General features: G+C 51.8%; 1 protein-coding gene across 1 annotated transcript in view; it reads right to left on the bottom strand.

Moving 5' to 3' along the window:
* Nucleotides 1-27063, bottom strand: part of Fgd5 (FYVE, RhoGEF and PH domain containing 5) — a 97057-nt gene that overhangs the window by 42389 nt on the left and 27605 nt on the right. Inside the window, exon 3 of the mRNA XM_052174342.1 lies at nucleotides 9387-9516. Within this exon, the coding sequence (XP_052030302.1) occupies nucleotides 9387-9516 (130 nt within the window). The remainder of the gene's footprint in view (nucleotides 1-9386; nucleotides 9517-27063) is intronic.

Below are 27063 nucleotides of genomic sequence, written 5' to 3'. Positions count from 1 at the left end.
CTCAGCTTCCCAGGGCCAGTCCTTCCTTCAAGGGACTCTCATTAAACAGCAGGACTGAGGGAGAGTCTAGAGTACTGGCTCTGTCTCCATGCCCCAGTTTCCCCAGACGTCAGAGCAGGGAGCTCTAGGAGCCCTGGGTGAGGATCCTCCTTTTCCTAAGCATCTGTGGGAGTCTGGCAGCCTCCCTGAAGCTGGCTGGGACTATTCTGTCAATGAGTAAGAACAGAGGGGACCAGGAGGGCCTGCTCCTCATCTTTCCCTCAGCCAGATCCATCTGGCACTTAAGAAGATGTAAATCCAGCCACGTTCCTCCTCGCTTGACTCACGAACAGACAGTGGCCTTTTATGCCAGTATGTAGGGAACTTTTTTTTTTTTTTAAGTGAATTACAAAATGGATTCTTTTTAATTTTTTTTGAAACATGGTTTGATGTACTTGAGGGTGGCATTGAACTTCTGATCTCCCTGCTTCCACCTCCCCAGGATTAGGACCACAGATGTGTGTCACCACAACTGGCTTATAGGGTACAAAGACTCGCCCTTAGGGCTTCAAGCATTCTAGGCAAATGCTCTATCACCTGGGCCCCAGCGTTAGCCCATGTAAGTGCTGTCTGGTTTTCCCTGTGGTGTGTAAATAAGGGTGAGAAATGGCTTGTTACAAGACTCTTTGGGGCCCTTTGTTATTAAGAGGGAGGTGCTATGCCAGAAGTTGTCCCACAGGGACAGGGATGGCATAAGACACAAATGGACATGTCCTAGAGAACGCAGTTTTGAACAGCAAGCATGATTGGCACTGTGTTGTGACACAGGTAAGAGAGCCCAGTAGGGGCTGTCCTTTAGGATGGTTTGTCCAGAAGCAACACAAGCTTCTTCTCAATATCCAATCCCAAGGACCCCAAGATGCTGACTTTAAGACCTAGCAAAGAGGTCACCTGCCCCAAATTTCCTCATGACAACCTGTTCCGGTACATGGCTGCCCACACAAGCCAACCACAGAGCAGGAAGGGCACGTGTCCGCGCATTTTACAGGTCTTTAGTGAGTGGAGGGTCTGTCACTGGACTGTGGAAATGTTCCGAGGTCATGCCTGACAGGCAGCCAGATGGTTCCAGGGGTCTCTGTCCCCAAGTTCCCCAGAACTCTTGTTAGGGACAACACAGTCCTTCCCTTGAGATGCAGAACCAGCAGCAAAGCCTTCAGTGCTACTAGAAATTCAGAGACACGCTAGGGAAATGGCGTGCTGATCATCCCCACTGTCCCATGGAGAGGGATGGGATGCTGAAGAGGACCAGTGCCTACGGGACAATGGAGGACAAGATCAGCAGAGACAAGATCACAGCATGACTTCCTGTGATCTGGGGAGGGGGAGGAAGCTACCTGAAAACTCTGGGAGGGAGCTCTGGGCCTGGCTGCAGTTTGTGACAGACCTGTAGTTGCAAAGTGACACCTTGGAACTCCATGCCCAAGGTGACCCACCTCTCTTTACTGCTGATGCTACTTCTGATCTGCTCAAGGCCCTGAAGTGAGCCCAGGAGGCTATCGGTTCCTCCTTGGCAGACATAGGGCAGGGCTCTGGTGTCCCTGACACCTACACCCACCAAGCAGCGGCCTACCTCTCCTTCACTCAGCCCCTGGGAACCATCTTCTACCTGCCACGTCCCCAGTCAGACAAGATGCTATGTGTAAGTGAAATCCTACAGGATGGCCTCTGTGTTTGACTCCTTCCCTTAACAAAATGTCCTCTGAGGCCATTCTCTCCTAGAAATGGCAAGATGTCCTTCTTAAGGGCTGAATACGATTCCTCTGTCAAATTTCTCTCTCTCTCTCTCTCTCTCTCTGTGTGTGTGTGTGTGTGTGTGTGTGTGTCTGTGTGTGTGTGTCTGTGTGTCTGTGTGTGCCTGCCCAGGTCAGGGAACAACTTATGGGAAAAAATTCTCTCTTTTCATCATGTGGGACCTAGGGATCAGGCTTGGCAACAAGTGTCCTTGCTCTATTGTCTTCACATTCCATTGTGTGTTCTCTGTCTGTCTGTCTGTCTGTCTGTCTCTCTCTCTCTCTCTCTCTCTCTCTCTGTGTGTGTGTGTGTCTCCCGTATTTTCTGTACCCATCCATCACAGACAGACACTAAGAGGGCAGGCCTCATGTTAAATGTTCTTAGCATGATTATAAAACCAGAGCCTCTAAATGCCCCTTCCAAGTGCCGCCTTCTGGAACCCTAAGGCAGTGACTAGTAACTTGCAAGCTCCCATGCTGGGCTGGCAGCAGGAGGAGCCAGCTCACAGTTATCTTGTCCCAGCATCTCACTTAGGTTCTAGAAGGTTCATCATGACTTCAAAAGTCAGTAGGTGCCTGCATGACGTTCTCCTGTTGCCTCCTGCCTCCTGGAGATGATCCTTCACCGTCCCATGCATGCTGGCTAGTTCTTGTGTAAACTTGACACAAGCTAGAGTCAAATAGGAAGAGGAAACCTCAATTGGGAAAAAAAAATTCCCCACCAGATCGGCCAGTAGGCAAACCTGTGCATTTTCTTAAATCGATGTGGGAGAGCTCAGCCCACCGTGGGTGGTACCACACCAGGGCTGGTGGTCCTGGGTTGGATAAGAAAGCAAGCTAAGCAAGCCATGGGGAACAAGCTAGTAAGCAGCACTCCTCCATGGCCTCTGTATTAGCTCCTACCTCCAAGCTCCTGCCTTGAGTTCCTGACTTCCCTGGATGGTGATAGACTATAGGCTGTAAGCTGAAATAAAATCTTTGCTCCCCAAGTTGCTTTTGGTCAGTGTTTTTTCACAGCAATAGAAACCTTAACCTAAGGTAGCCATGACCAATTCTCTTATGAGTGCAGCTCCCCCACCCCCACCTCTGCTCCTACACCACCTGCATACCCCAACCCAAGCCTCAAATACCTCCCTAGATATGCATGGGGCTCACACGCAGCACCAAGGCTGCCCTGCCTCACAGACAGCCATTGTTGGACCAAGAGGCATATCACACAGACAAGATGGTAAGATGGGCATGCCAAGCTTAGTTTAAAGGTGAGGCTAGGAACCCCTGAGGCTGGGAACCATATTAGCATTTTCATTGGCATCTCACAGAGCTGAGGGTGCTGCAGAGGATGACCTTCAGTGAGTGTACAGAGATAGCAGGCATCAGGGCATTGTACCATCTGACTGGGGTCTGGGGTGGGGTCTGGGATGCTGGTTTTCTAAATAGGCACTGAGGAGCTGTGGGTGTTTCTTATGTACACTGGGTACACAGCAGACCACTGCATAACCCCAGGAAGGAGGGAATAAGGAGTACTGGGACCTGAGACTCAATCAAACAGCTGGGGTCACTAGGTAGGGGACTCTCAGCATCCTCCTTCCCAGATCCCTGCCCTATATGCCTCTAAATTCAACACTAGTGTGTGATACCCAGGTGCCCAGATACCAGAGGTGTACCTCTGGACCCAGTGAGTCCTCCTGGGATGCCACATTGCCTCAGAATGTCCCTGTTGCAATAGCATGGACCACAGACAGCCATTGCAGGTTCATGGGAGCTAAGAAACCCAGGCTTGGCAACACCACTGTACAGAGGGAGTTATCTGGTGTCTTCCTTCTACTAACCTGCCATGTGCAGAGATGTGCCTTCATCAAGGGCAGGGGTGCAAGCTAACATATTTAGTTACTCATCTGTTTATCCATAGATAACAACTGCTCTCTGTTTTTTATGCACCAGGCCTCCTGGGGCTGCTCTAACAGGGAAAAGCCACTTACACAAGTGGGCAGAAACACAAGGTCACAATTCCGGGATCAGGAAATGGGCAGGAATGCTGTAGCAAGAACAGCAGGAAGTGACGTTTAGCACAGAGGGTAGAGAGTGGAGGAAATGGTAAGTGCAAAGGTCCTGGGGTGGCTTCAGGACAGGCAGTGCTCCGTTCTGGATCGTCACTGTGCCTGGGCAAAGGCAGGGTGCTGCTTGACTTTATTTGGTATGTGGCTGAGATGGAGTGATAAAATGTGGCCCAGCAGGGATCAGTCTTCACCATCCGATGCACCAGAGTATGAGATAGCTGGTGGGCTCAGTTTACGATCAGGTGTGTCTCGGAATCTATGGGCCTAGAAGGCTGCAGCTGTGAAGCTAAGGACGCAGGATGCAGGAAGGAACTGGGAAGGGGCCAGAATTTGGAAAGTGCCTCATATACAAAGGGGACACGTGGGACCGCTGGAGAGATGAAAGGGGAAGACACAGTGATAGTGTCAGCGAAGTCTACGGAGGAGGACCTCCCTGGGGCTGTGTCCCCAGGGCTCGGGTTGGCACTGAGCACGGGGATTGTGTGGACATGGAGACAAGGCCTGGTTCAGGGAGGAGGTGAGGGTGGGAAGGGAGATGGGGAGGCCAAAGAGATGGGCATGTGTGAGGGCTTTAGGGAGACCCGGGACATCTCCTTCCCCAGCTCCACGTGTCTCTGGCCAGCCCTCCCTATAGGTCTTGGCATGTGGAGAGTTCCAATATCCGCTCCTCTGGAAGGCAACTGGACTCTTCTGCACTGTAGGTGGGAATGTAAGAAGGCACACACACACACACACACACACTCACACACACACAGTATGGAAAGTAAAAACAGAATTGTTGCACAGTGGAGCAGCAGCCCTACTTCTGGATACAAACTTGGTGACACTGCAGCTGTGAGGGACAGCCTCACTGTTCACAGCTGGGTCACGGCTGAGTCAGAAGGCAGAAACCGCCCAGGGTACAGATGTGAAAGCTGAGACAGCAGCATGTCATTAAGGAAGGGACTCCTGAGGCGAGCCAGGCTAATAGTCACAAGAGGCAATGCCATCCATCCCCCGCATCCATGGAGGCAGAAAGCTGTAGAGCGTGCGCCAGGGACTGGAGAAGGGGCGACTAATGAAGATGGAACATCTGTTAGGAACAGTGGAGAAGTTCTGCAAATGGATGGTGGAGGAGACGGCACAAAGCTAGTGTGCTTCATACCCCTGAACTGTACACGCTTAGAAAACCAAGCCCAGGAGATGCAGCTCAGAGGTAAAGATTTGCCCAGCACATGCAAGGCCCCTAGAACCACACACTCAGGTTAATGCAATGAAAGTCATGTGTTGTGCATTGTTTTCAACATTTTCCAGAAACTGAAAAAAAAAAAAAAACTCTCCCTCCTCCCCAAGATCCCCAAATCTCTATTCAGGAACCCCTGTTCTGGTACCACGGTTAGCTTGCCTCATGTCTTACAGAACGAAGCAGCGCACAGCCCAGCTGGTGCCCAGCAAGTGCAGAGTGCTCACCAAGCGTGCTGGGGTGGAGGAACATGAGTGAGGGCGCAGAGAAGGGGCAAGAGGGGCAATATGCAGGAGTAAGTACCCAGCAGTCACACGCCTGAGCTCCAGGGTCTGCGTGAGGACTTATGGGAACTACCAGGGTTCAAGTGGCCACGATCTTGGGGAAGGTGTAAAAGTGGTCTCGCAAGTGGAAGGACTGGAGCCAAGGTCACCCTGGCAAAAGCTGTGGTGTGGGACCAGCCTTAGGAGACCTTTCTGCTCGCTGGCTACGGCTGGGAAGGGCCTGGCAATTGGGGAAGTGTGGCCTGTGGGTCGGAGGCGTGGGTCGGAGTTGCAGGGAGGAGGTATGAAGAGGGGCCAGCTCCTGGCTGGACACTGGTCTCCCGGGAGCTGGTATTTTTGCCCGAAAAGTCCCCTTTAGCCTGCAAAGTGCATTCATTGTTGGGCAGGCGGGGTGTGCCAGTCTGTGGCCTCTGAACTCCTTTTACACCAGAGCTATTTTTAAGTCTGCCTCTCTTTTCCTTTCTTCCTCTCTCCTCCTTTCCTTCAACCTACACCCTCTGTGTGTCTCAGTCAAAGAGGGTGAGACCAGACATGGGGGTGGACCAGCTGGACTTGGCTTCCTGTCCTGATCCTGCCCCCAAACATCTGGGAAGGGTGGAGCTCACCACTGTACCCCCAAACCTCCCCAGAAGCTCACTTCTCTTCAGAGGTGGTCAGGGCTGGGAAGCCTGCTCCTGTCTTGCCGCCCCGCATAAGGCTACACAGGCATGGAAATGAGGCCTCTGCCTGTGGAGCCAGAAGATTCTCTGGCCTAGGGGAGCACAGAGGACAGGGAACAGGGGGCCCTCCTTGGACTTCCCATGCCACCAGCACTGTGAGGGAGAGGGGGCATGGCCCGCTTGGAGACTTCACTGCCTGTCACCAGCCACAAGTCCTCGGGCCTTTGGGAACAGGAAGCTGGACCAGAGGGGGCTGCATAGCCTCTGTAAGCAGTGTAGCAGCACACTTGCAGATCAAGCACAGTCAAGCACCCAAGTGCTTCCCTGAAGGGACGATTTTTTGATTGTGGTGCCGAGGATGGAGCCTAGGACCTCAAGCACCTTCTTCTACTGAGTAACACCCCAATCCAGGAAAATTCTGTTCTTGGGTATGAGGAGGCAAGAGAGCTAGTCACCACAATGCTGTGAGGCAAACAGCAAACACATCGGGGACTGTAAATGTCCTCCAGAGTGAGGTGGCCGGCACATCTGAATAGTGGAATACTATGCAGTAAGGAAAACATGGGAAGTTCTCCAAGGGAATATGAAAAAAATCACAGTGATCTACATGGAAGAAACAGCGTAGAGGGAGAACAGTTCCAGAGAACAGTTCACAGAAGAACTTCTGTGAGAGTGGGGGAAGGGGTTGGTTTAGGACCTCAGGGCACAACTCCCGTCTGGAGTCCACAATGCGCAGTGCAAGGGAAATGTAATTTGCTTGTTCAATTGTTTGCCCTTCCTGTGTACACATGTGCTCATATGGGTGTGTGCATTCGAGGACTCGTGTGTGGGGGCCAAAGGTCAACCCTGAGTACATTCCCTGACCACTCCCACCTTGGTTTTTGAGACGGAATCTCTCACTGAACCTGGAGCTCGCTGATTTGACTGAGCTGTGAGGCCCGTGAGCTTCAGGAATTAGCTTGTCTCTGCCTCAGTGCCGGCAGGGGCGCTGGGGTTATAGAGGCATGCCACGGCAGCTGGCGCTCACATGAGAACCAGGGATCAAACAGTGTGATAAGGAAATTACCCACTGCGCCGTTTCCCCAGTCCAGGAAAGCCTCATTTTAAAGGTGATTTCAACGCCGGTATGTCTTGCAAGCCTCACAGCAGCAAAAAGCTGAGGATGCTCAGATGAGAAGGCTCTGCGGAGGCTGGGCTCTTGCAGAAGACCTCTTCCATCCTCTCAGAATAACAGGATGCTCCTGGCCTGACCTGGCCCGGCCTTGGCTGGCCATTGATTCTGTCTGGTGTGACCCCAGCCAGACCAGCCAGGGATCACTTGATCTTGGCAGCTGTCGCTGTCTTAACTGTCCTGATCCATAGTGTCACACTCCTGGCCTCTGACCCCTGTGTGTTCTAACTGCATGACAGGCATCGCTCTAAGTCTCTTGGCCCCACCTGTGCAGTCACCCTGCAGCAGCAGCCATAATTATTCATTCAGATTCACAGACAGGAAACAAAAGGATGTAGCCATTAAGAAGTTGTCTGCTACTTTGCTGGCAAGTGGCAGAGATGGTTTGAACCAACTGTTCGTCCCACGCTACCCTGCTTCTGGCCTCTAAGTGCCTTGGGGCCTCACTGCTCCACTGTGTCCCTGTCCCTGCCGTGGCCTCTGGCTACACTCTCACATCTGTCTTCTTGGACCCTCCTGGGACCAATACCTCTCATTTTAGAGATGGGGAAGCTGATGGGCCAAGGTGACACATCTGGAGGAGTTCCAAATCCCTGCCTTTGGTTTCCTCTGCTTCCAGATCCCACAACACCACAGATGCTCAGGAAAGCCAAAAGCCTCTCTAATAAGTACCAGCAATGTGGGGTTCTCCTTCCTTCCAGCAAGGAGTCGGGGTTCTTTTAGGGAGACGAAGGTGTGGAGGGAGAAAAACAAATACAAACCAGCCAGACTTGTTGGGCCCCCAAGTCCTTCAACTACCAGCAGGGTGACCCTGGGACAGTGGCCTGATCACTCACCCTGAGCCTTCAACCGTAAAGGGGAGGGAGTGGGCAATGCCGGTCAGGAATCTCCGAGGCTGCACTGCAGTCAGCAGCAGAAGGAAGAGGTAGAGGCGGGGCAGAGGCAGGAGGAGAACCAGGAAGGACCGGAGGGCTGAGGGGGCTGTTGAGAGCCAGGGTGATGGAGGAAAAGCTGGATGGCTCAAGCAAAATCAGCAGGGCAGGAGGAGGCAGGGCAGGGGCAGGAGGAGGCAGGGCAGGGGCAGGAGGAGGCAGGGCAGGGGCAGGAGGAGGCAGGGCAGGGGCAGGAGGGGGCAGGGGCAGGAGGAGGCAGGGGCAGGAGGGGGCAGGGGCAGGAGGAGGCAGGGGCAGGAGGGGGCAGGGGCAGGAGGAGGCAGGGCAGGGGCAGGAGGGGGCAGGGGCAGGAGGAGGCAGGGCAGGAGCAGGAGGGGGCAGGGCAGGGGCAGGAGGAGGCAGGGCAGGGGCAGGAGGAGGAAGGGCAGGGGCAGGAGGAGAAAGGGCAGGGGCAGGAGGAGGCAGGGCAGGGGCAGGAGGAGGTATGAGAGAAGCAGGAGGAGACAGGGCAGGGCAGGGCGTGGCAGTGAAACACTATGGGTAGACTTCTTCACGGGACTCCTACAGTTTGGCTGATCACTTCAGGGAAATAGTGTTCAGAGACCCAAGTGTATTTTTAAAAGAAGCCAGAGTCTGGCTACAAAGTGAAAGACAGTTCGCTTCCCAGAAGCTCAGTGAGTGCCAGGCCCCAGCCCAGCTTCCACAGTCACCACCTTCTCTGGCCACTGGAAGAGGCAGAACTGCATTTGGAGGGGATATGAGGAGAAAGGGGAGCAGACTCAGGAAGGGCTTCTGGGGAAGGTGATCAGACAATGGCCATGGCTCCTGTAGATGTCCAAGGCGGAAACCGCCGGGCTCCTAGCAGGGCCTGGGGAGACTGGAGAGTGGTAGTGAGGACGGTCAGCCAAGAAAGTCGGCACCGCTTCCATCTACACTGCTGTGCCGCGCCATGAACCAGGACAAGGGCCACTCTGTGCCCCTTCTAAACAGCTTCCTGTCATCTTCTCCCGTCATAAGCCCGCTCATGGGGCTCTCAGGGATTCTCCTGTTCCCACCTTACAGATGACCGAGGCCCAAATGCACTAGAACCTGGGTCTGACCTGCTGCAAGGCATGCAGCTCCACTCCATATTACCCACGAAGACTTTGGAAAGCCCCAGACTTCTTCCAACAGAAGTGTCTCTGACCACACTTCTGAGAGCCCCGGCCACTGCCCAGTCAGTGACTGAGGAGTGGCTGTAGTAAGGGCTGGGTGTGGTCTTTCCCATTTTCTTCACCTCCACATCTCTGCCTCCAGATCCTTCCCCAGTCCCTCACCTGGGAGTGCCCTACCTTGTGTGAGAGGCTGGGGTCTCTTGAAGCACTGTCCTCCTCCTCTGAGCTTCCCTGTTCTTCATCTGATGTGAGGTCCTCTCTGGGGGCCGCTGAGATGGGACAGACCTTGTAGGGCTCAGTGTAGGCGCTAGGCAGAACAAAAGAGAGGGTTAGAGTTGCTTGTCTGGCTCATTTCATGAGCCCCTGATGAACACAGGAGGGTGACCCAGTGCGCACTCCCTGCCCCACCCTGGCTACAGCAGCTCCCCTTCAGTCTATCAGTCAAGTCAGGCTCTCTATGGTTCCTGGTACCTTTACACATGCTGTCTAAGACAACCCTAGGTCCCTGTCAGGTCCAGGCAGGCTAAGACATGAGGGAAGAACAAAACAATTTAGCCTAAGGTCAACAGAGGCTTCCTCCCAAAAGGTCAGACCCTTCTTTTCTTCATTCCAAAATGTTAGATGTAGGTTTCTTTTGAACCACGAGAGCAGACAGTGTCTCTTACCCAGCAAAGAAGACCCAGACCAGGTCTGTTGTATGCTGGAGCCTCTCCGCATCTGCCCTCCTGTGTGTTGTAGCACTGTGGGTGTCTGTGGTGTAAGAAAGCATGCACCACAATGTGGCTGAGCCCTTCTGCCCTCCAGAGCCACCTAGGCAAATGTGTAACCATTTGTCTCTATCCGGCAGGCAGGTGACAGGGAGTCTGGGGCACTCCCTCTTAGAGATGGCCATGGTTTGCCCTGCAGGAGCCTGTTATGCCTAGACAGGGCCACTGGTCATCAATAGTGAGGGCAGAAGTTGTCACCTGAGCTTCTGGGCCCTCATCAAGGAGCACAGGGCAAGGCGAGGCCTTTTGTAGAACACACTGGGGAAGAGGGAAAAGCTCCCAGGCTGCTTTGCAGGCATCAAGCTCCTCCCACATCCACTTCTCCATAAGTCCCCTGAGTCCACTGGTGCCTCCGTGCAGCATCCGTAGGACAGACCACCGCCTGCCTTGATGTCTACACCTGATTCCATCCTCACGGTCTACCTGCCTGTTTTCCACGCACTGGTGAGACCTTGAGATTCACTCTGGTCATGTGGCCCTTTTGCTAAAAACTCTTCCGTAGCATTCTGACACTGTCTAGACTGAATCCCACATCCAGCCTGTCCCCCACGATCATGCTGATTAAGGCAGTGGGCAGAGCTGGGGAAGGGGGCTGGGGCAGTGGGTAAAGTGGCTGCCATGCAAACATGAAGACCTGCGCTCAGATGCCCGGCGCCCAGGTGAAAGTGGAGTGAGCAGTGGTGTGCACCTCTAACCCCGACACTGGGAAGATGGGGTGGTGGTAAGGACAGGCAGCCTGGGGCTCACTAGCCAGCTACCCTGGCCAAGTGGACACGCTTTACGTCTAGTCAAAGAGCCGATGTTGAAAATGAACTAGAGAGAAAAGGGGGAAGACCCAGGGTCAGGGTGGTGATGTGTACTTTTAATTACAGCACCCCAGGGGGCAGAGGCAGGTGGATCTTTGAGTTGAAGGCCATCCAGGTCCACATAGAAAGTTCCAGGACAGCTAGGGCTACACAATGAGACCCAATGGGGGGGGGGGAGAGAAACAGAGAGACAGAGAGAGACAGAGAGAGAGAGACAGACAATGGGGGGGGGGAAAAGAAACAGAGAGACAGAGAGAGACAGAGAGAGAGAGAGACAGACAGACAGACAGACAGAGAGACAGAGAGAATGAGAATCTCTGAGTTCTGGCCTACACACACACACACACACACACACACACACACACACACACACAAGCACAAGCACACGCCCACATGAACATGGAAGCACATGAGAAGGTTCCGCCAGCTTGACTAGAACCCTGGCTCTATCACTTCAAGCAAGTGACTCCCTTCTGTGTCTTGACCCTTTTTCTATTTCCATCTATAAAATGGGTGGGAAGAGATGCAGGGGTCCAGGCTGCTCTGAGGACTGATGAAGAAGCCTGCTCAAAGGCCCTCAGCAGGGTGGCGAGAGCACACACAGGATGTTAGGATGCTGTCCCCACCGCCTGGCAGCAGCAGATGGATGTGTTCATCAACCTAGCCCACCGGAACAAAGAAAGCACTGCAAGCCCAGCCTCCCATTGGCTGACACCTCATCTGCTCTCTGGTGGCTTGGAAGCAATAAAAATGGCCACATCTCTATAGTAACATGATGCTGGGAAAAGCAGTATGTGGGTCACACATGGGGGGGGGGCACTCTCCATGAGACCTTTGGTGAGTCACTCAAGGTTGATGATCAGCCTCAGCTGTCCGCTGGAGACTCGCACTGCACACTGTTGCTTATGTCTGAAGCCTTCCAGAGAGCATCAGCGAAGGACTAGAACCACTGTGAATGTGGGCAAAGCCATCAGAGGCTGAAGGCCTGGGGGACAAAGAGGGAGGATGTGTCCAGCCTAGGGAATTCTCTGTCTCTGCTTTATGGACATCACGAGCTAGCTGTTCCTTCCCTCCATGACAGGCTGAAACCATCTGAAGCCAGGATCCACGGCCAACAGTTTCTCCCTTGAGGTCTTTCTGCCTGGTGTCTTGTCACAGTAGTGCAAGGCTGACCAATCCACACAACTTGTTTCTAGTCTGTCAAGCTGGGGCCGGTGGGCCCTGTAGGGTGACATGAGGGGAGAAATGTCCGCTTCCTACTATAAAAGGGGTCCTTCCTTCCTAAAGGAAGAGTCAGCTTTGAGGCCCACTAACTGTGCCCTCCCTCTGCATCCATCTCACGTTAGCATGACAAGTTGCCCAGAGACTGTCACCTTAATCGACCTGGGCCTTTCCAGCAGCCTGGAGTTGTAAAAAGCCATGTCTCCTCTGTGACTGGGTCTCCTGCTGTCCAACTCTGACCGTTAGCTCCCATCTCTAACGACGCAGTCTAGAGGGCCTCATAACTTATCAGAGAGCGTTCCCTCCTGGGAACTGCTAGGCAAGCTTGAGCCTGCAGTCCACCCCAGCTGGAGCTGGGCATGTGTGACTGAGGCCAGGATGTGCACTTCTGCTAGCCAGCCTGTCAGGGAGGGCTGAGGTGGAACACTCTGGAAGCTGGAAAAACTGAGATGGAGACAAACTAGCAAATATGATGATAACAACCAGCGCCACAGCTGGAAGAGCTGAGGAGAGGACACAACAGAGGGTGGGGGACAAAGCTGGGATTTCCAAACACTTGGCCTTCACTTCTGACCCTGGGCCTCCCCAGCCCACTGCACTTTCTCTGAATGGGACAAAGCACAGAGAAAATCTGATGAGGTGGAAAGAGACTTAAATATGGGTTTGCCGTCAAGCCAGGGCACGAGCAACTCCCTGGCTGGCACGCTGGGCCTCAGTTTCAACATCTGTATAATGGTAGTGGAGAACGGGCAAAACAAGCAGGGTCAAAGACCCCTGGGCTGAGGCCATCCTGCAGGCATCCCAAGGCCTGGCCCGCCTGCCACAGTCTCCCATCTGCAAGAACTCTGCTCCGTTCCTCCTGGGGAGAACACCCCTCCACGCCTGGGGTCAGCCAAGGGCTAGATAGCCTTGTAACGTTTCCCAGAAAAGGCTCCAAGGAGAGGGTTTTTAGAGAACTAGATTTCCATTTCCCGCTAAGTAAAACCGAGCCATCTTGCTCCCTAACCTGTGATGTTTCCTCCAACACAGCCCTGGGGGTGGGAGAGATTGTTTCCCACGTAGGACAGCTTTTCTGAGATGTGAACTCACGGACCATGAATTTTCCCCTGCACCAAACACACGACTCACTGCTTTTTAGTGCGCTCAGAGGGCTGCTCACCTGCCGCCATGTCTAATGAGGTGAAACCTTTATCACCTCCATGTCCTTTCACTGTGTGCAAAAGGTCCCTGCAACCTCTAGCCCTACGTTCTCTCTTCTAAACCTCTTGTCAGCAGGAGCCACTGAATGAAGAAGGCTGCAGCATCTCTCTCTCAGTGAGGTGTGCTGTGGGGTCCCTGAGGCTTAGTGGGTATCAGCCCTTCATTTCTTTGCATGGCTAAATAATATTCCACTGAATAGACAGACCATGATCTGGAATGTTTCTGGATTGTGCTCTTGTCACTAAGGCTTCTGGTGATGCTGGAGTTCCAGTTTTTAAGCAGCCACTCGTGTTTCCTCTCATGTGTACATGTATGTGTGGGACTACCAGGCACATGATCACTCCGTGTTGTGAGGTTTTGGGGACTACAGACCATCTTCTCATAGTTTTATAACCCTTCCAGCCCTGCATTAGTGTTCCTCCCCCATCAGACTTGTCATAATTGGTCTTTTGTTTTAAAAGGAATTTCCAGACTTTTCTGATCCTTGGGCTCAGCCCAGCCTTTTCTCAAATCCTGTTGTCTCTTCTGGCCAAAGTGGGGGAAAACAATCATTACTGTGGCCTTTAAGGTTTATTTTTAGATAAGACACGAGGCTTGAAGTCTAATGACACAAAACCTTTTAAAGACACGGAGAACTCATAAAATGGCAGACTAATAGAAAGAGGCAACACTCTAGAACAATCCACAAGGCAGAGTTGTGAGCCTGCTGGTCCAGTGATGCCTTGGGCTTCAGCCTGGGCAAACAGCAACTTCTGCTCCCATCAGGTGAGTGTCCCTAGGGACCCTAGGGTGCCTAGGCTGGTGCTCCTAGGGGGTGTGGGACATTTAAGAGGAAAGGCCTGGTGGAATGAAATTACACTAATGTTCCCTTGAAGGGGACAATGGGACCTTGGCACTGCCCTCCCTCCCCTCCCCTCCCCCTTCTCCTCCACCTTTCCCTCCATCTCCAGCTGTGAATACAGACTGGCTCTGCCACATGCTCCCATCATGATGCTCCACCCCAGGTCCAATCAACAGGGCCAACTGATGATGTGCTAAAAGTTGTGAGCTAAACCAACCTTTTTCTATGTATGAAGAGATTCACTCAGGCACTTTGTTACAGTAATAAAAGCTGATGAACACATTCAACTCGGGGACTGCTATGGGCAACAGACGGGGACTCCGTTGCTGCTCCTTACAGGCAGCTACAGTGTTGGTACCTGGGCCTGGCCTAGAGAAGTGGGCTGGCTCAGTGGGAAACAGCGATTTAGCCACAGAGATGTGCCATCCCACAGTGCTCTCAGCAGCTGAGCAATACCTGCTAAGGCCTGGTCAGGGGGCACTGGATGCCCAGTGTGGAGGTACATGCTATAGAACCTGTTTGCCTTAGACCAGACCTGATTCTGCCACTTAGCACTCCCATGACTGGGAAAAATACGTAGCCTGCCTCCCTGCCTCAGTGTCCTTATCTGTAAAGTGGGGTGATAATAATACTCCCACCTCATGTGGGTATTAGCAGCAGGGATATGCAGACGCGGATGGTTCAGAGAAATATCCATCTTACTCTGATTTTACTCTGCTTCAGTGTGACCAGAAGGCCAAGGCGAACCGTGAGGCAGACAGAGCTCTTAGCACCAACACACTGGCTAGTAGCCCTTCTCCTGCCACCAGCTTGATAGGTGACATCCTGTGGGCTCCTTACCCTCTCTGGGCCTTGGTTCCCTCAACTCTAAGTTACTAAGCCATTCTTCATACCATGTTCTGTCATATTTTCTACCATAGTTGTATGTGTTTCTCTAACAGTCACCAGCACCATTAAGGGAGGATTCAGGGGCATGTGATGTCTATGTCTCCCAAGGCAGGCGCCCAGCAGACTTATATTTGTTGGCTATTCCCTGCCAGTTAACTGACCTGTCTCCTCCAGCCCCTCAGGCAGGACCCTGCTGTCTGCACATGCAGTACAGAGCTGGGTGCACTCTGGGAGGTGCTGGTGAGCTGGGCACTATCCCAGGGGCTCCCATCACTTCTGCCAGGGCTCCGATGCACTGATGCTGTTCTGCTGAGAGCACTATAGCCCGCTACACCCCATGGGTAAACTGCTGCTTTCTCACTGAACCGACCCTTCTCTCTAGACTTCAGGCACAGAAGCAGGGGAACACCTGGAATGGATGTGCCTCCCTAGGTCCTATGGGTGCTCAGACTGGAAGCTGGAAGGTCCTGCTGTCCTCTTCAGCTTCCCCACTAGCCTGGCCCAGAGCAGGAGGAAATACAGACACACTGGTCTATCACTCTAGAATAACCCAACCACAAAGACGCAGGAAGGGTGTGAGCGATTCCTCTCGCTCCGGCAGCTGGAGAGGATATCGTGGCCTGCGATGGCCGCAGGACACTGCACAGTCCATCTAAAGCCTCTAGGAGCCAGGAGAAGGGTGGCTGCCGGGTCACTGTGGAGGTCAGAAAGCCAATTCCTCCCCCACAGCACAGCAGGTCAATAAAGCCAGCTGTGCAGCCTGGGAGAGGAAGAAACTGTGTTCTGAGCCCTCCCAGGTGCCAGGCGACCTATGCCAGGCAGCCAGGATGAAATCTTTATATAAAAATAAACAGCTCAGCATCTCAGTATGTACATATACTCTCATCTTTAATAAATGGTGTAATTATATATATAATCTATATATATATATGTACATATATATATCAAAGAAATTTTAAAAATAATTCTTTTGTGATTTACCATTGCTATATACAGAGTTGTATAAAAGTGTTTCAGGTGAAAAAGAGTCATGAGAGGTGGGAGGACTCAGTGGGAGTCCTCTCTCTCTTCAGCTCTTGCAGAGCTTAGTCCTCCTCAGAGCCCTCCTCTCAGTAGAGTCCTCCCCTCAAGCATCTAGCTGCCACTCTTGGCTAGGGAAACTGAGGCTCTGTTCAAGACAGTCACTTGCCCTGGCTGTTCCGTGACAGCCCCGTGCTGTCCTGGGCCAGCACCCATCCTGCTTCCGGCCTCGCAGGCATCAGTTGGAGCAGAGGACCTACAGCCAGGCCTCTCCCTGCGGCCCATTACTGCCTCTTCTGTCTTGGACCACAGCAGATGCCTTGGGCAGGGTGCCCATCCTGCAAGGTATGACAGCCTGGGAGGTGCCAGGGTGCACAGCATGCACCAAGCAATTGTCATGAAGAAGGCAGGCACCTGGGCATGGGTCTGACACACATACATGGACATCGAGTCACATGAGGCTGGAGCATGACAGCTGAGCAGAGACACGACTCTATCATACTGACTAAACCCCGAACATGTTGAGATTCAGCTAGAGCACTTCCTGAAGGCACAGCTTGAGTATGTTGAGACTCGGATCCAGAAGGTGACTCCAGCAGGGCACAAGCTCTTGTCCTGACCCTGAGAATGGACCAAACCTTGGGAACTCTGCTGATGAAACTCCTCCCATCTACCAGGACCAGCTTGCCACCTCCTCCAGGAAGCCCTCCTTAACCAGATTATACCAATGAAACTGAAGGGCTGCCCAGCTCATGGGGCCAGGCATTTCGGGTCAGCACCCACAGCCTAGGAAGCACCCCCCCCCCCACCTCCCCCAATACCTTAGCCTGGGACTGACTGGAGGGTACCATGCCCAGCTTAGTCAACAGAGAAAGACAGTCCTGAGACAGGCAACCTGAAGGCACAGATGGAAGGCACCCAGTCTAGACTGTAGCTGGTGTGAGATGCTGGTGAGTGTGTGGGGGCGGGGCGGGAACGCTGCATGCAGCTCAGGCCTCTGCCTCTGTAGCTAAGGTAGGCTTTGCCCTGGACACTGATCCTGTTATAGTCTAGACTGGATGTGTGTTGTTACAGGAGAATAAGAACAATAACAAGGGAAACCCCCTAAAACAAACAAACAAACAAACAAAACAACAACAACAACAACAAAACGAATTAAGCTTAGATGTGGAAGAAGCAGTTTGCAGAGGAAGACTGGATGTCCTTCTTTATTCTAGTGTCATCTAAGTAACAGAGCAAAACCAAGTCCACAAAATACAAACTGGAGGGGAAGTAGGGTGCTAGTAAAAGACCATAGAGCCTATGTTTTCAGGGTGGGGGACCTTTCCTCAGCCTGTTTCTACTCATAGCGTGCTTTTCTTTTCTTAATATACTGTCTACCTCTACCCCACGACTACCTCGTAAGACATGACTTCTCCATCTCTCTCCTTGGCAGCTGCTGTGATTTCCACATTACCTGGACTGTGTTTTGTCCTAACTCTAACAAAATCGTCCATGGGCTTCCTTTTCACATTCCAAAATTATCTTATTAACAAGACTAAGACCCTTAAAGGCAACCTCTGTTTCCATGGCAACACCATCAGGTTCTAGTACTCTGACCCTGGAAACCTGGAGAGCAGGCACAGAGGGAACAGGTTGGAGGCTGGCGGAGGTCCAGGTGGGGCACAAAGGGGTGTGCATTCCGAAAGGCAGAGGGGCGTGATGGAGTGTGGGAACAAAGCTGCCTTAGCTCAATTCAAGTCTGGCCACAGACATGGTGCTTGGTTTTATCCTCTTATTTTTAGAGAAGATATTTTATAACTCTCTAGGTAGCTGGGGATGGCTGTGAATTTCTGATTCTTCTGCCTCTGCCTCTCCAGGGCTATGATTATAGGAATTTGTCACCATGCCCAATCTGTACATTGTTAGGGGTCTAACCCAGTGTTTCCTGCAGGCTAGACAAGCACACCTGACCCCAGCATCATTTCTTTTGCAGTGAGGCTCTGAGTATATCCAAGTAGCTAAGGCATTGTGGGTGTTTACTCTTGGGCTTCAGCAGAGCCTGCTTTAGACTTCTTAGTTTATGGGTATTTTTGTTTTGTTTTGTTTTGTTTTGTTTTGTTTTTAAAGTAAGTTTCCACATTCACACCCATCTTAAGGAACGTCTGGGGCATGATGCCAACCTCACCCCTCAGGTGCTGGGACTTCACAGAGCTGGCCCTGCCTTGCTGCCCTCTAAACAGGAAAGGAAGGAAGGCCCAGTACCAGGGGCACAGATCAGTGCCCACAGCTCCCAGGAGGGTCCACTGTTGGGGAGAAAGATGAATGTTTTCTAAGGAACTTGGGTGCTGCCCTTTCAGAAGTGAGACGCATGGAAGAGGGGTTGGGCTGCTTGTGAAGCAGACTCTGTCCTTGGGGTGGAAGAGGTGCACCCCGCCCTGGGCTCCAGCACCTCCAGAGCTCAGGGTGGCTGGTTCCCCCTCCTCCAGCTCCCAGGCCTTGTCCTGCATTTCCTGTAAACACTGACATTTCCTCCCATGGGACTGGCCTGGCAGCCCCGGGGCCACACCCAGCAGCCTGACAGAACCCAGCACACAATGGCTGGCTGGGGCTCTAGATGGCCACTCCTCATCCTAGGCCTATCCAGGGATCCAGACCAACCCTGCCTAACAGCCCATGAGCTCCAGGGACAGCGACTACATTAGACCATAGGGGGAGCAGCCCGAATGGGTGTCCAAAGCCCGGACTGTACCCTGTTCCTAGGCATGTGATAAGTTTCCTCACCTCTGTTGTGGCAGCACATGCCTGCCTTGCTTACTGTGTCACTGTGAGGAATTAGTTAGTTGAGAACATGATGTTTACTCGACTGCTGGATTTTAAGTGCTAAGACACGGGTCTCCAGGCCATCCTCCTCCAGGGACCGATCCATCTGGGGTTGGCTTCTAACCTAGAAGTTCATGGTCTGTGTTGGGCTGGGAGATTCTCTGCAGTAACTCACTCAGTCTGGGACAACTATGTCTCCCTGTTGTTTCTCCACTTCCTTCTCTCCAAACAGAGCCTGGAGCCCTCGCCCTGCCTGCCATCCTGGGAGGGGCTAAGGAGAAGTGTGCAGAAAAGCTGGCAGGACGCTCACGTGTGCGCGCTGCTGTGTAGAGATAACTAGAATTCCCAAAGCCACCCCCAGCCTCCCCTCCCCTGCAGAGACTGAGACCTCCTGAGCACCCCCATTAAAACAGGGCCACCTAGAGCGTCCAGGCCCTAGTCCTGGCCACCGCTCACCTGCTTGGTTTCGTTGCTCCTTATGACTCCGTGGGTTGGACAGAAGCTGATTGCCATGTCGCCAATGACATGATACTGTCCTGTGGCAGTTCACTAAGTCTGGTGCTCTTTGACTTGTCTTAGGCCCTACATAAAGGCTGAACGAACAGTCTAAGAATTTGATGGTACTTCGAAGTTGTCACACATTTTCATACATCACACTTCTGCTGATTCTCCTGACTAGAATATACTTCAGGTACCATCACTCCCATCAACGAGAGATGAGCCAGAGAGGTCTACCCAGGACCCAGACCTCTGGCCAGAAGCTTCCCCCTGTGTTGGGAAACTCCTATTCCCTGCCTGAGCCCTGGAGGATCCTGGGCAGCACCCCAGACTACCCTCCACCAAGGGCATGTTGGGCCATTCTCCCTCTACTCCAGAGGAGTCCTGGGGGCATTCCTGGGGCCTCCGAGGCTGGGCATATGGAAGTAGTTATGAGCTGTGAGGCTAAGTCTGCTTTTTTGGTCAATAATTACTTTGAAATATGGGTTCTGAGAATTCAGCAACCGTGCCAGCTGGCAGGGTCCTTGCCCCACACACCCAGGACAGACCATGACAATACAAGGCTAGGAAAACCACCCATCCCATAGAGAGCATGTTGGCTTGTGATGAAAGAAAGAGCAATGAACTGAAAACAGAACCCCAGGGCTATGCCTCCCTGAGACTTGCCGCCATCTTTCCACCAGACTTGGAAGACACCAAACCCATGTGAAACAATCTCTTCACTGTGAAGGTCATTCCAGGCGCCCAGATCCCACTAAGGAAACCAGTCCAGTCCTAGCTGATGACTCAAGAGAAAGTTGTATGAACAAGCCCAAAGCAGGAGTTGGTAGAATTTCCCTGACAGAAAGGTACCTGAATATAAACAAACAACAGGATGGCGGTCCTGAGTTCCTACCCCAAGCCCTGCCCAATCCTGTACCTCTCTTTTGCCCTCTGAACGCCACTTCCCAAGATCTGCTTCAACCTATGTCCCCCATCTGCCCAGTGGGCTGCCACTCCTCAAGATCCTTCATCCCTCTTTTTCCTTTGAAACGCTCAGTCCCAGGATCAGTGGACACTCCAAGATCAGAGTACACTTGCTTAGAAATCTGGGATCTGAACAGGAACCATCTTAAGGTAGTTTTCCAACTGTCAACTGGGCTGGCACAGCTCTGTCCTCTACCCTAAGTGATGCCCAGGGACCAAAGACTGAGGACACTTCCAGTAAAAGCCTGCCTTCAGGTACCCCTCAACACTAGCCCCCGAGCCACACTGTCCTGATAAACCCCAACTGCAGTTAATAGAACCTTATAGCCTCCTACCAGTCCTCTCACCTCTTCCTAGACTTCCCAGTACGAAGAGACTTCTAGAACCTTTCAGGGTGGAAGAGGAACTGCTGAATAAAACCACGATGACACAACACCCCTGTGTGTAGAAAGCAAGAGCCCTGACGTACCAGCTAGAGATGAAACATCCAGCCAGCTGAGCCTGGGACCCAGCACTGCCAGCTGCGTTCAGCCCCCAGGACTACTTCCCCCCCACTCAACCCCCTGGAGCAGAGGATGGAAGGGAGGATAAAACCAGCAGAGTGCAGCCAAACCTTGCCTGCCATCCATCCCTTCCACAGGACACAACCACATGGTCCTTCTGCCTCCAGAGTCTCCCAATGGAAGGGACAAGGGGTGAGTGGAATATCAGCAGGGGTCTGGACAGGGCCTCTGAGAAACAGGAAAGGAATAAAACCAGACCCAGCACTTCCAGGCCTTTCTGGAAGTAAGGACCGCATTCTTGGTATCTACCATGCCCCAGGAAACACTCAGGCTGAAATCTCTACATTTGTCCTGCTGCCACTTCACGCCTGAGGAGGACATCCTTGCTTCAGCTAAGAAGGCTATGAGATGTGGGTCACAGGCTATGGCAACTGGCCAGACCACAGTCCTCAGTCAGGAACTCCCAAGAGACGGGCCAACAGATTTTTCTCCTCGGGAAAATCTGGGTGTCCATGTCACTTAAGTACTGCACTGAGCTAGCTCCTCATACAAGCACTGCTCTGAGCTAGCTCCTCATACATACTGTCAGCCTGGCTCCCCGAGAGTCTTCCTCTCACAGATGAGAAAACTCATACACAGAGACGGGAAGCCACCAGCCCCAAATGACACACCCTGTAAATTATAGACAAGCCACAAATCCAGCTTGCCTAACAACAGCTTGCACCTTCCTATAGGGTCTAGTTGTCCCCAAGGGGAACTTACATAAATACAGGAATGTCACCCAATTGGATTCCAGATTCTCTTGAGTGAGTTTGATCAGGGTGGGTCAAGTGACATGTCCTTGAATCTAGTTCGAGAAGCTTTCTGCAACATGCTTCTTTCTGGGGGTGTCAGGAATACTGGGGAGACCTGTTACAAATGCAGACTTCTGAGTCACATGCCAGACCCAGGGAATCAGTGACATGATGAGGTAACTAGTACCTGGTAACTAGTACCTTTGATAAATTTTCAAAGGTATATTAAGGATTAAGGTCACCCAGCAATTGATGAAAACAGATGCAGAGACCCACAGTCAAACATTAAGTAGAGCTTGGGGAATCCTGTGGAAAAGGTGGGAGGGGAGGATTGAAGGAGCCAGAGAGTTCAAGGATAACACACACACACACACACACACACACACCATATAGAATCAATTAACCTGGGCCCATAGGGGCTCATAGAGACTGAAGTGCTAAACAGACATGCATGGATGAGATGGACCTATGGCCTCTGCACACATGTAACGGTTGTGCAGCTGGGTCTCCATGTGGGACTCCTAACAGCAGGAGCAGGGGCTGTCTCTGACTCTGCTGCCTGCCTTTGGATCCCTTTCCCCTAACTGGGCTGCCTTGTCTAGCCTCAATAGGAGAAGATGCACCTAGTTCTACTGCCATTTGATATGCCAAGGTGGGTTGCAATCCATGGGAGGACTCCCCTTTCCTGAGGAAAAAGGGAGGATTGGAGGATGAGGGGGAGGAGAAGGGAGAGAGGGGAAGATGCTATTGTGACGTAAAGAATATAATTTTTTTTTTTTAAAAATTAAGGTGTTCTATACCTGATCAGACCAGGAGGCTGGGTTCAAATCCCACGGCCTGAACTGTGCAACATGGGTAACCTCTATCTTTTTTCTTGGCCTCAGTTTCTCAGCACATCTGAAGGGATTACTGGGATGATGGGAAGAAGGTAAAATGCCCTTTGCACATGGGTAGGTAAGGAAACACCCACTTCTGGCTTTCTGTTTCTTCTGTTGTAAAGACAGCTTCTTTAGGGGATGGCAGAAAGACCAAGCCTGGCTTCCAGCAAACAGGGCTACATGCCTGGTGGATAATGCTCTGCAGGCCAGGCCTGCTGCAGAGCCCTAGGCACAGGACAGTCTGCAGTGGGTAACTTAGCACCACCCCAGGAGGTTTTCTAGAGAAGGTATCTTAGGTTTCAGTGCTCACAAGCAAAGATCACAGGCAGTGGGTGCCAGGGCTCAGCAGGGCGGATCTGCCAGGGAAACCCCTGTGGATGCACAGGGAGGATGCTTTCCAAGCTGTGGGGACCCAGACACCATGCTGCTATGCATACTGTAGCCCAACTCGCTATTTATGGGGCTTCTGCTGTGGCCAAGTTCTGGGATAGGTTTAGCATGAGGACCTTTCCCTTCATCCAGGGCCATAGACTAAAACAAAATGAAAATCAATCAAGTGAGATGTGAGACCCAAGAAGGAAGGGCACCGATTTAGATTCTCATTCTTGAAGAAGTACCAAGTATTCAGTTCTCAGGATTTTTAAAATAGGAACATGAAACATAACTTGATAAATATAACAAACACTTCAAACATACATACAAAGTGTCCCCAATTTCTGTATCCACACTGGGGAGAAAGCAGAGCGAGGGCATTGCTGGCGCAGTGAGCCTATGGCCTTGCAGACAGAGGGGCCGGGCTCTGACACCTGCTGTCCTGCCCACTTAGGCCCTGCCTCATCTTTGCCTCCAATAGGTGGCAAACAGGTGAGGCACCTGAGGGTCTAAAGGAAAGAGGACAAATCTCTGTCTGAGGAGTTTATGGTCTAGCAGGGAACGCCCGCACAGGAACAGACCCACTGCTGCAAACCAGGGAGGATGGTGGAGCTCAGACAACTGTATAAAAAGGACAGACTGCCTGTTTTTGAGAAGGGTCCGCTGTGCATTCTGGGTAGTGTGGGACACACAGGAAGGGAATCCATACTCTTGGAACAAAGTGTGGTCTAGGGAGATGTTGACGTAGATGCTCAGAGTGTGCAAGGGAATGAGATGATCTCCACTGACTGGTTCTCAGAGACTGGGGTGGGGAGGGCAAAGAGGCTAAAGAGTGGAGGATTGAGGAAAGCCTTCTGGGTGGCTCTGAAGCATCCTCTCTCCCCTTAGAAGGGTAGGTCAGGAAGGGAGTGTTTGTCCTCACAGGCTAGAGAGGTAGTGCAGCCTAGCTTACTTTGGTCAAAGCCTCTGCCTTCAAGCTTTCTCCTGTTGCTGCGGTGGGACAGGGCCATGCTCACACGTTCTGTCCTGAGCTGCTAGCTCCTGCCATGGAGCATGGGATTAAGGCTGGGGGTGCCGTTCTGGGGCTTGAGGCCTTCCTACAGGGGTGGAGGGCCTAGCTGGGAATGCTGTGAGTTGCTCTGAGGACAACTCGGCTTGTTACCCTTGGGCGTATAACTACAGTTCCTCAGGTCCCACAAAACTGCGGACTTCACTAAACAAAAGCACACCCCACACTTGCTCTCTCAGCTGAGCACCCTGCTGAGCAGGGGCCTGAACCAGACATCTGGCTTTTAGGAACACTGGTGCTCTTCCAGGGAGGACTGCAGGAAGCATGTCCTGGAGCCCAGCACCCTGGAGGACCAGGCAGGGGACCTCAGACAACCAGGTTGATAAGTGGGGAGTGGAGGCCCTCAGTCACACTGATCCAGGACAGCGATTGTTTTCAGATCTCCTCCCCAACTCGTGCCCTTTCTAGACAAGTGGGAAGGACAGTTATAGCCACGTCCTTTGGTGTGACTCTTCTATCTTTCTGAAATCTTATCTCTAAGAAAGCTCTTAACTAAGCCTGCTTATCTCTTTCCTCTATCCTTTCTGTGTCTCTAAATTATGAATTATTCACACAACCCACCTCTGTTCATCAGTCTCCCGTGATTCCACACAAGCCATGACAGGGCAGGGTTTAACCCAGCAGTCCTGGTACCCTTAGTGCACACCAACCCAATGGGAACAGAGGCAGCCCAGGAGTGGAGAATGGCCATCTGGTGCACACATGGACGCGCCTCATAGTGGCAACTCTCTGGTTGTCATTGTCTTTTTCTTTTCTTTCTTTTTCTTTTGGGGGAGGAGTATACAGGGCCTTACTATGTAGCTCTGTTTAATCTAGAACTTGCTTTGTAGACTGATCCCTCTGGCTTTGAACACACAGAGATGTGCCCCGTGCCCCCCCCCATCCCCCCAGTCTCTACCTCCCCAGTGCTGGGATGAAAGGCAGGGGCCACCACTGCACAGCCTGTTTTTTTGTTTAAGAATGGTCTCAGTGTAGCAAAGTTTCCATCATAGGAGGTCTCACCCGAGCTGGCCCGGGTGATCTCTGGACATTGCTCCTTCTGAGAGGTACCATGTCAACTTGGGTCATCCTCAACCCCACCATCTCACTTGTGGAGAAAGGCCAAATCCAGGACAAGCAGAGGCTCACTTGAACGCTCTGAAGAACAGCAAAACTGCAGCACTATGAAGACACAGGAAGAGGCTGTGAGAAGCCCTGGGTGCTGTGCTGAGTTTGGCAAAGGGTCACCAAAATACGAGCATGAGTTCTGAGCAGTGTCATGCTTAGCGCATACCTGAGGCTGTGCTGGTTCTCATGGTACTGTGACATGGTGATCTTGTTTTTATAAGTAGAATTCACACTCTAATGTGAAATGGTTATCTTAGTTAGGGTTTCCACTGCTGAGAAGAAACACCATAACCAAGGCCACTCTTATAAGGGACAACATTTAATTAGGACTGGCTCACAGGTTCAGAGGTTCAGTCCATTCCCACCACAGCAGAAAGTATGGTAGCGTCCAGGCAGGCGTGGTGCTGGAGGAGCCAAGAGTCCTACATCCTGATATGAAGGCAGTCAGGAGAAGACTGAATCTCACACACTGCGCAGATGTACTTCCTTCAACAAAGCCACATCTACTCCAACAAGGCCACACCTCCTAAACTGCCACTTCCCATGAGCCAAGCATAGTCAAACATCACAGTGGTATAGAAAAGAAAACATGCTAACCAGGAGGTAGCCATAGAGCCCCACTCCAAGCACTTTGGTCTGGACAGCAGTATGCCCTGTTCACATCAGCATCGCCTCAGACACTGGAGGGACAGGACAGCCATTATATAACCAGAGAGGGAACCTTTTGGCTCCATTAGAATCTTAGGGGGCCACCAGCATAAGTGGGGTCCATTACTAGAAGAATTATGTGATGTATCACTGCCGTGTCCCATTATCTACTGCCGGTCCATCTGCAGAACTCACTGTCACCATCTCTCCATTCTGTTGCTATGATGAAATGCTCAGACCAAAAACAACTTGGGGAGGAAAGGGCTTATTTTATAGTTCATCACTGAGGGAAGCCAAGGAAGGAACCCGAGACTGGAGCCTGGAGGCAGGAACTGAAGCAGGACGGTAAAGGACAGCTGCTTGTTGGCTTGCTTCGCCTCCTGCTTCTTCTCCTCAGTGTACTTTCTCATACAGCTCAGTGGCCTGGGCCCTCGTCCTTCAGTCAGTCAACTGTCCCACAGACATGCCCGTAGGCCAATCTGTAGGAGGTTCCCTCTTCCCAGGTGTGTCAAGTTGACGTGCAAGGATAGGCATCATGGTGAGGTCAATTCTACAGGTAGACAAGTGCTAAGTGAAGCCCCTGGATGTATGACCCAACTCTGTCCATGTTAAATGTCCCATGAATGTTCACATCCTACAAACAGTAGTCTGATTATGTCCATGTGATAGGTTTGTTTGCTTTCCATGTTCAGTTCCAAATACACTTCATGTGTTAGGCATTGGGGGTAGAACCCAGTGCTTCAAAAGTGCTAGGCAAAGCACTGTGCCACCGCATCCTCAGCCCTTAGGGATTCTTAGCTGTTTGGTTTCCTTAAGGTTCGAGGCAATGTCCCACTGTGTAGCTCAGACTGGCCTTGAACTCACTCTGTGAATCCCATCTCAGCTTCCCCTGGTAACCACCAGCCCCAGCCCAAACATACTTTTAAATGTTTGTGAATATGCTGGAGAACTTTGATGGAGGTGTTTCAGGGCAGTGTAAGCCTGGAAATGAGTAGTTAAGTAGCATCCATGCAGTCACTAAAAAAAAACAAAAAAAAAACAGGATGGAGTTATGTGTCCTAATGAGAAATGAGCTCTATAGCAACAGAGTCAGCTCCAGAGAGAGCATCCAATATGCCCCTGTCAGTGTCTAGAAAAGAGGAGAAGAGGGCTCAGTGGTTAAGAGCATTAACTGTTCTTCCAGAGGTCCTGAGTTCAATTCCTAGAAACCACATGGTGGCTCACAACCATCTGTAATTGGATCTGATGCACTCTTCTGGTGTGCATGAAGACAGAGCACTTATATATATATATATATATATATATATATATATATATATATATATATATATAAAATAAAGAACAAAATCTTAAAGAGAGAAAAAAATGGGAAGGATATATATACCTAAGAGGTATGGTGTGTGTGTGTGTGTGTGTGTGTGTGTGTGTATATGTGTGTGTACGTGCGTGTGTGTATGTGTGTGTGTGTATGTGT

This window comes from Apodemus sylvaticus, chromosome 2 (assembly GCF_947179515.1).
Source record: "Apodemus sylvaticus chromosome 2, mApoSyl1.1, whole genome shotgun sequence".
In the NCBI taxonomy this organism is placed as follows: Eukaryota; Metazoa; Chordata; class Mammalia; order Rodentia; family Muridae; genus Apodemus; species Apodemus sylvaticus.
Note: the sequence above shows the minus strand (reverse complement) of the source record. Positions and strands in the feature narration are given on the sequence as shown.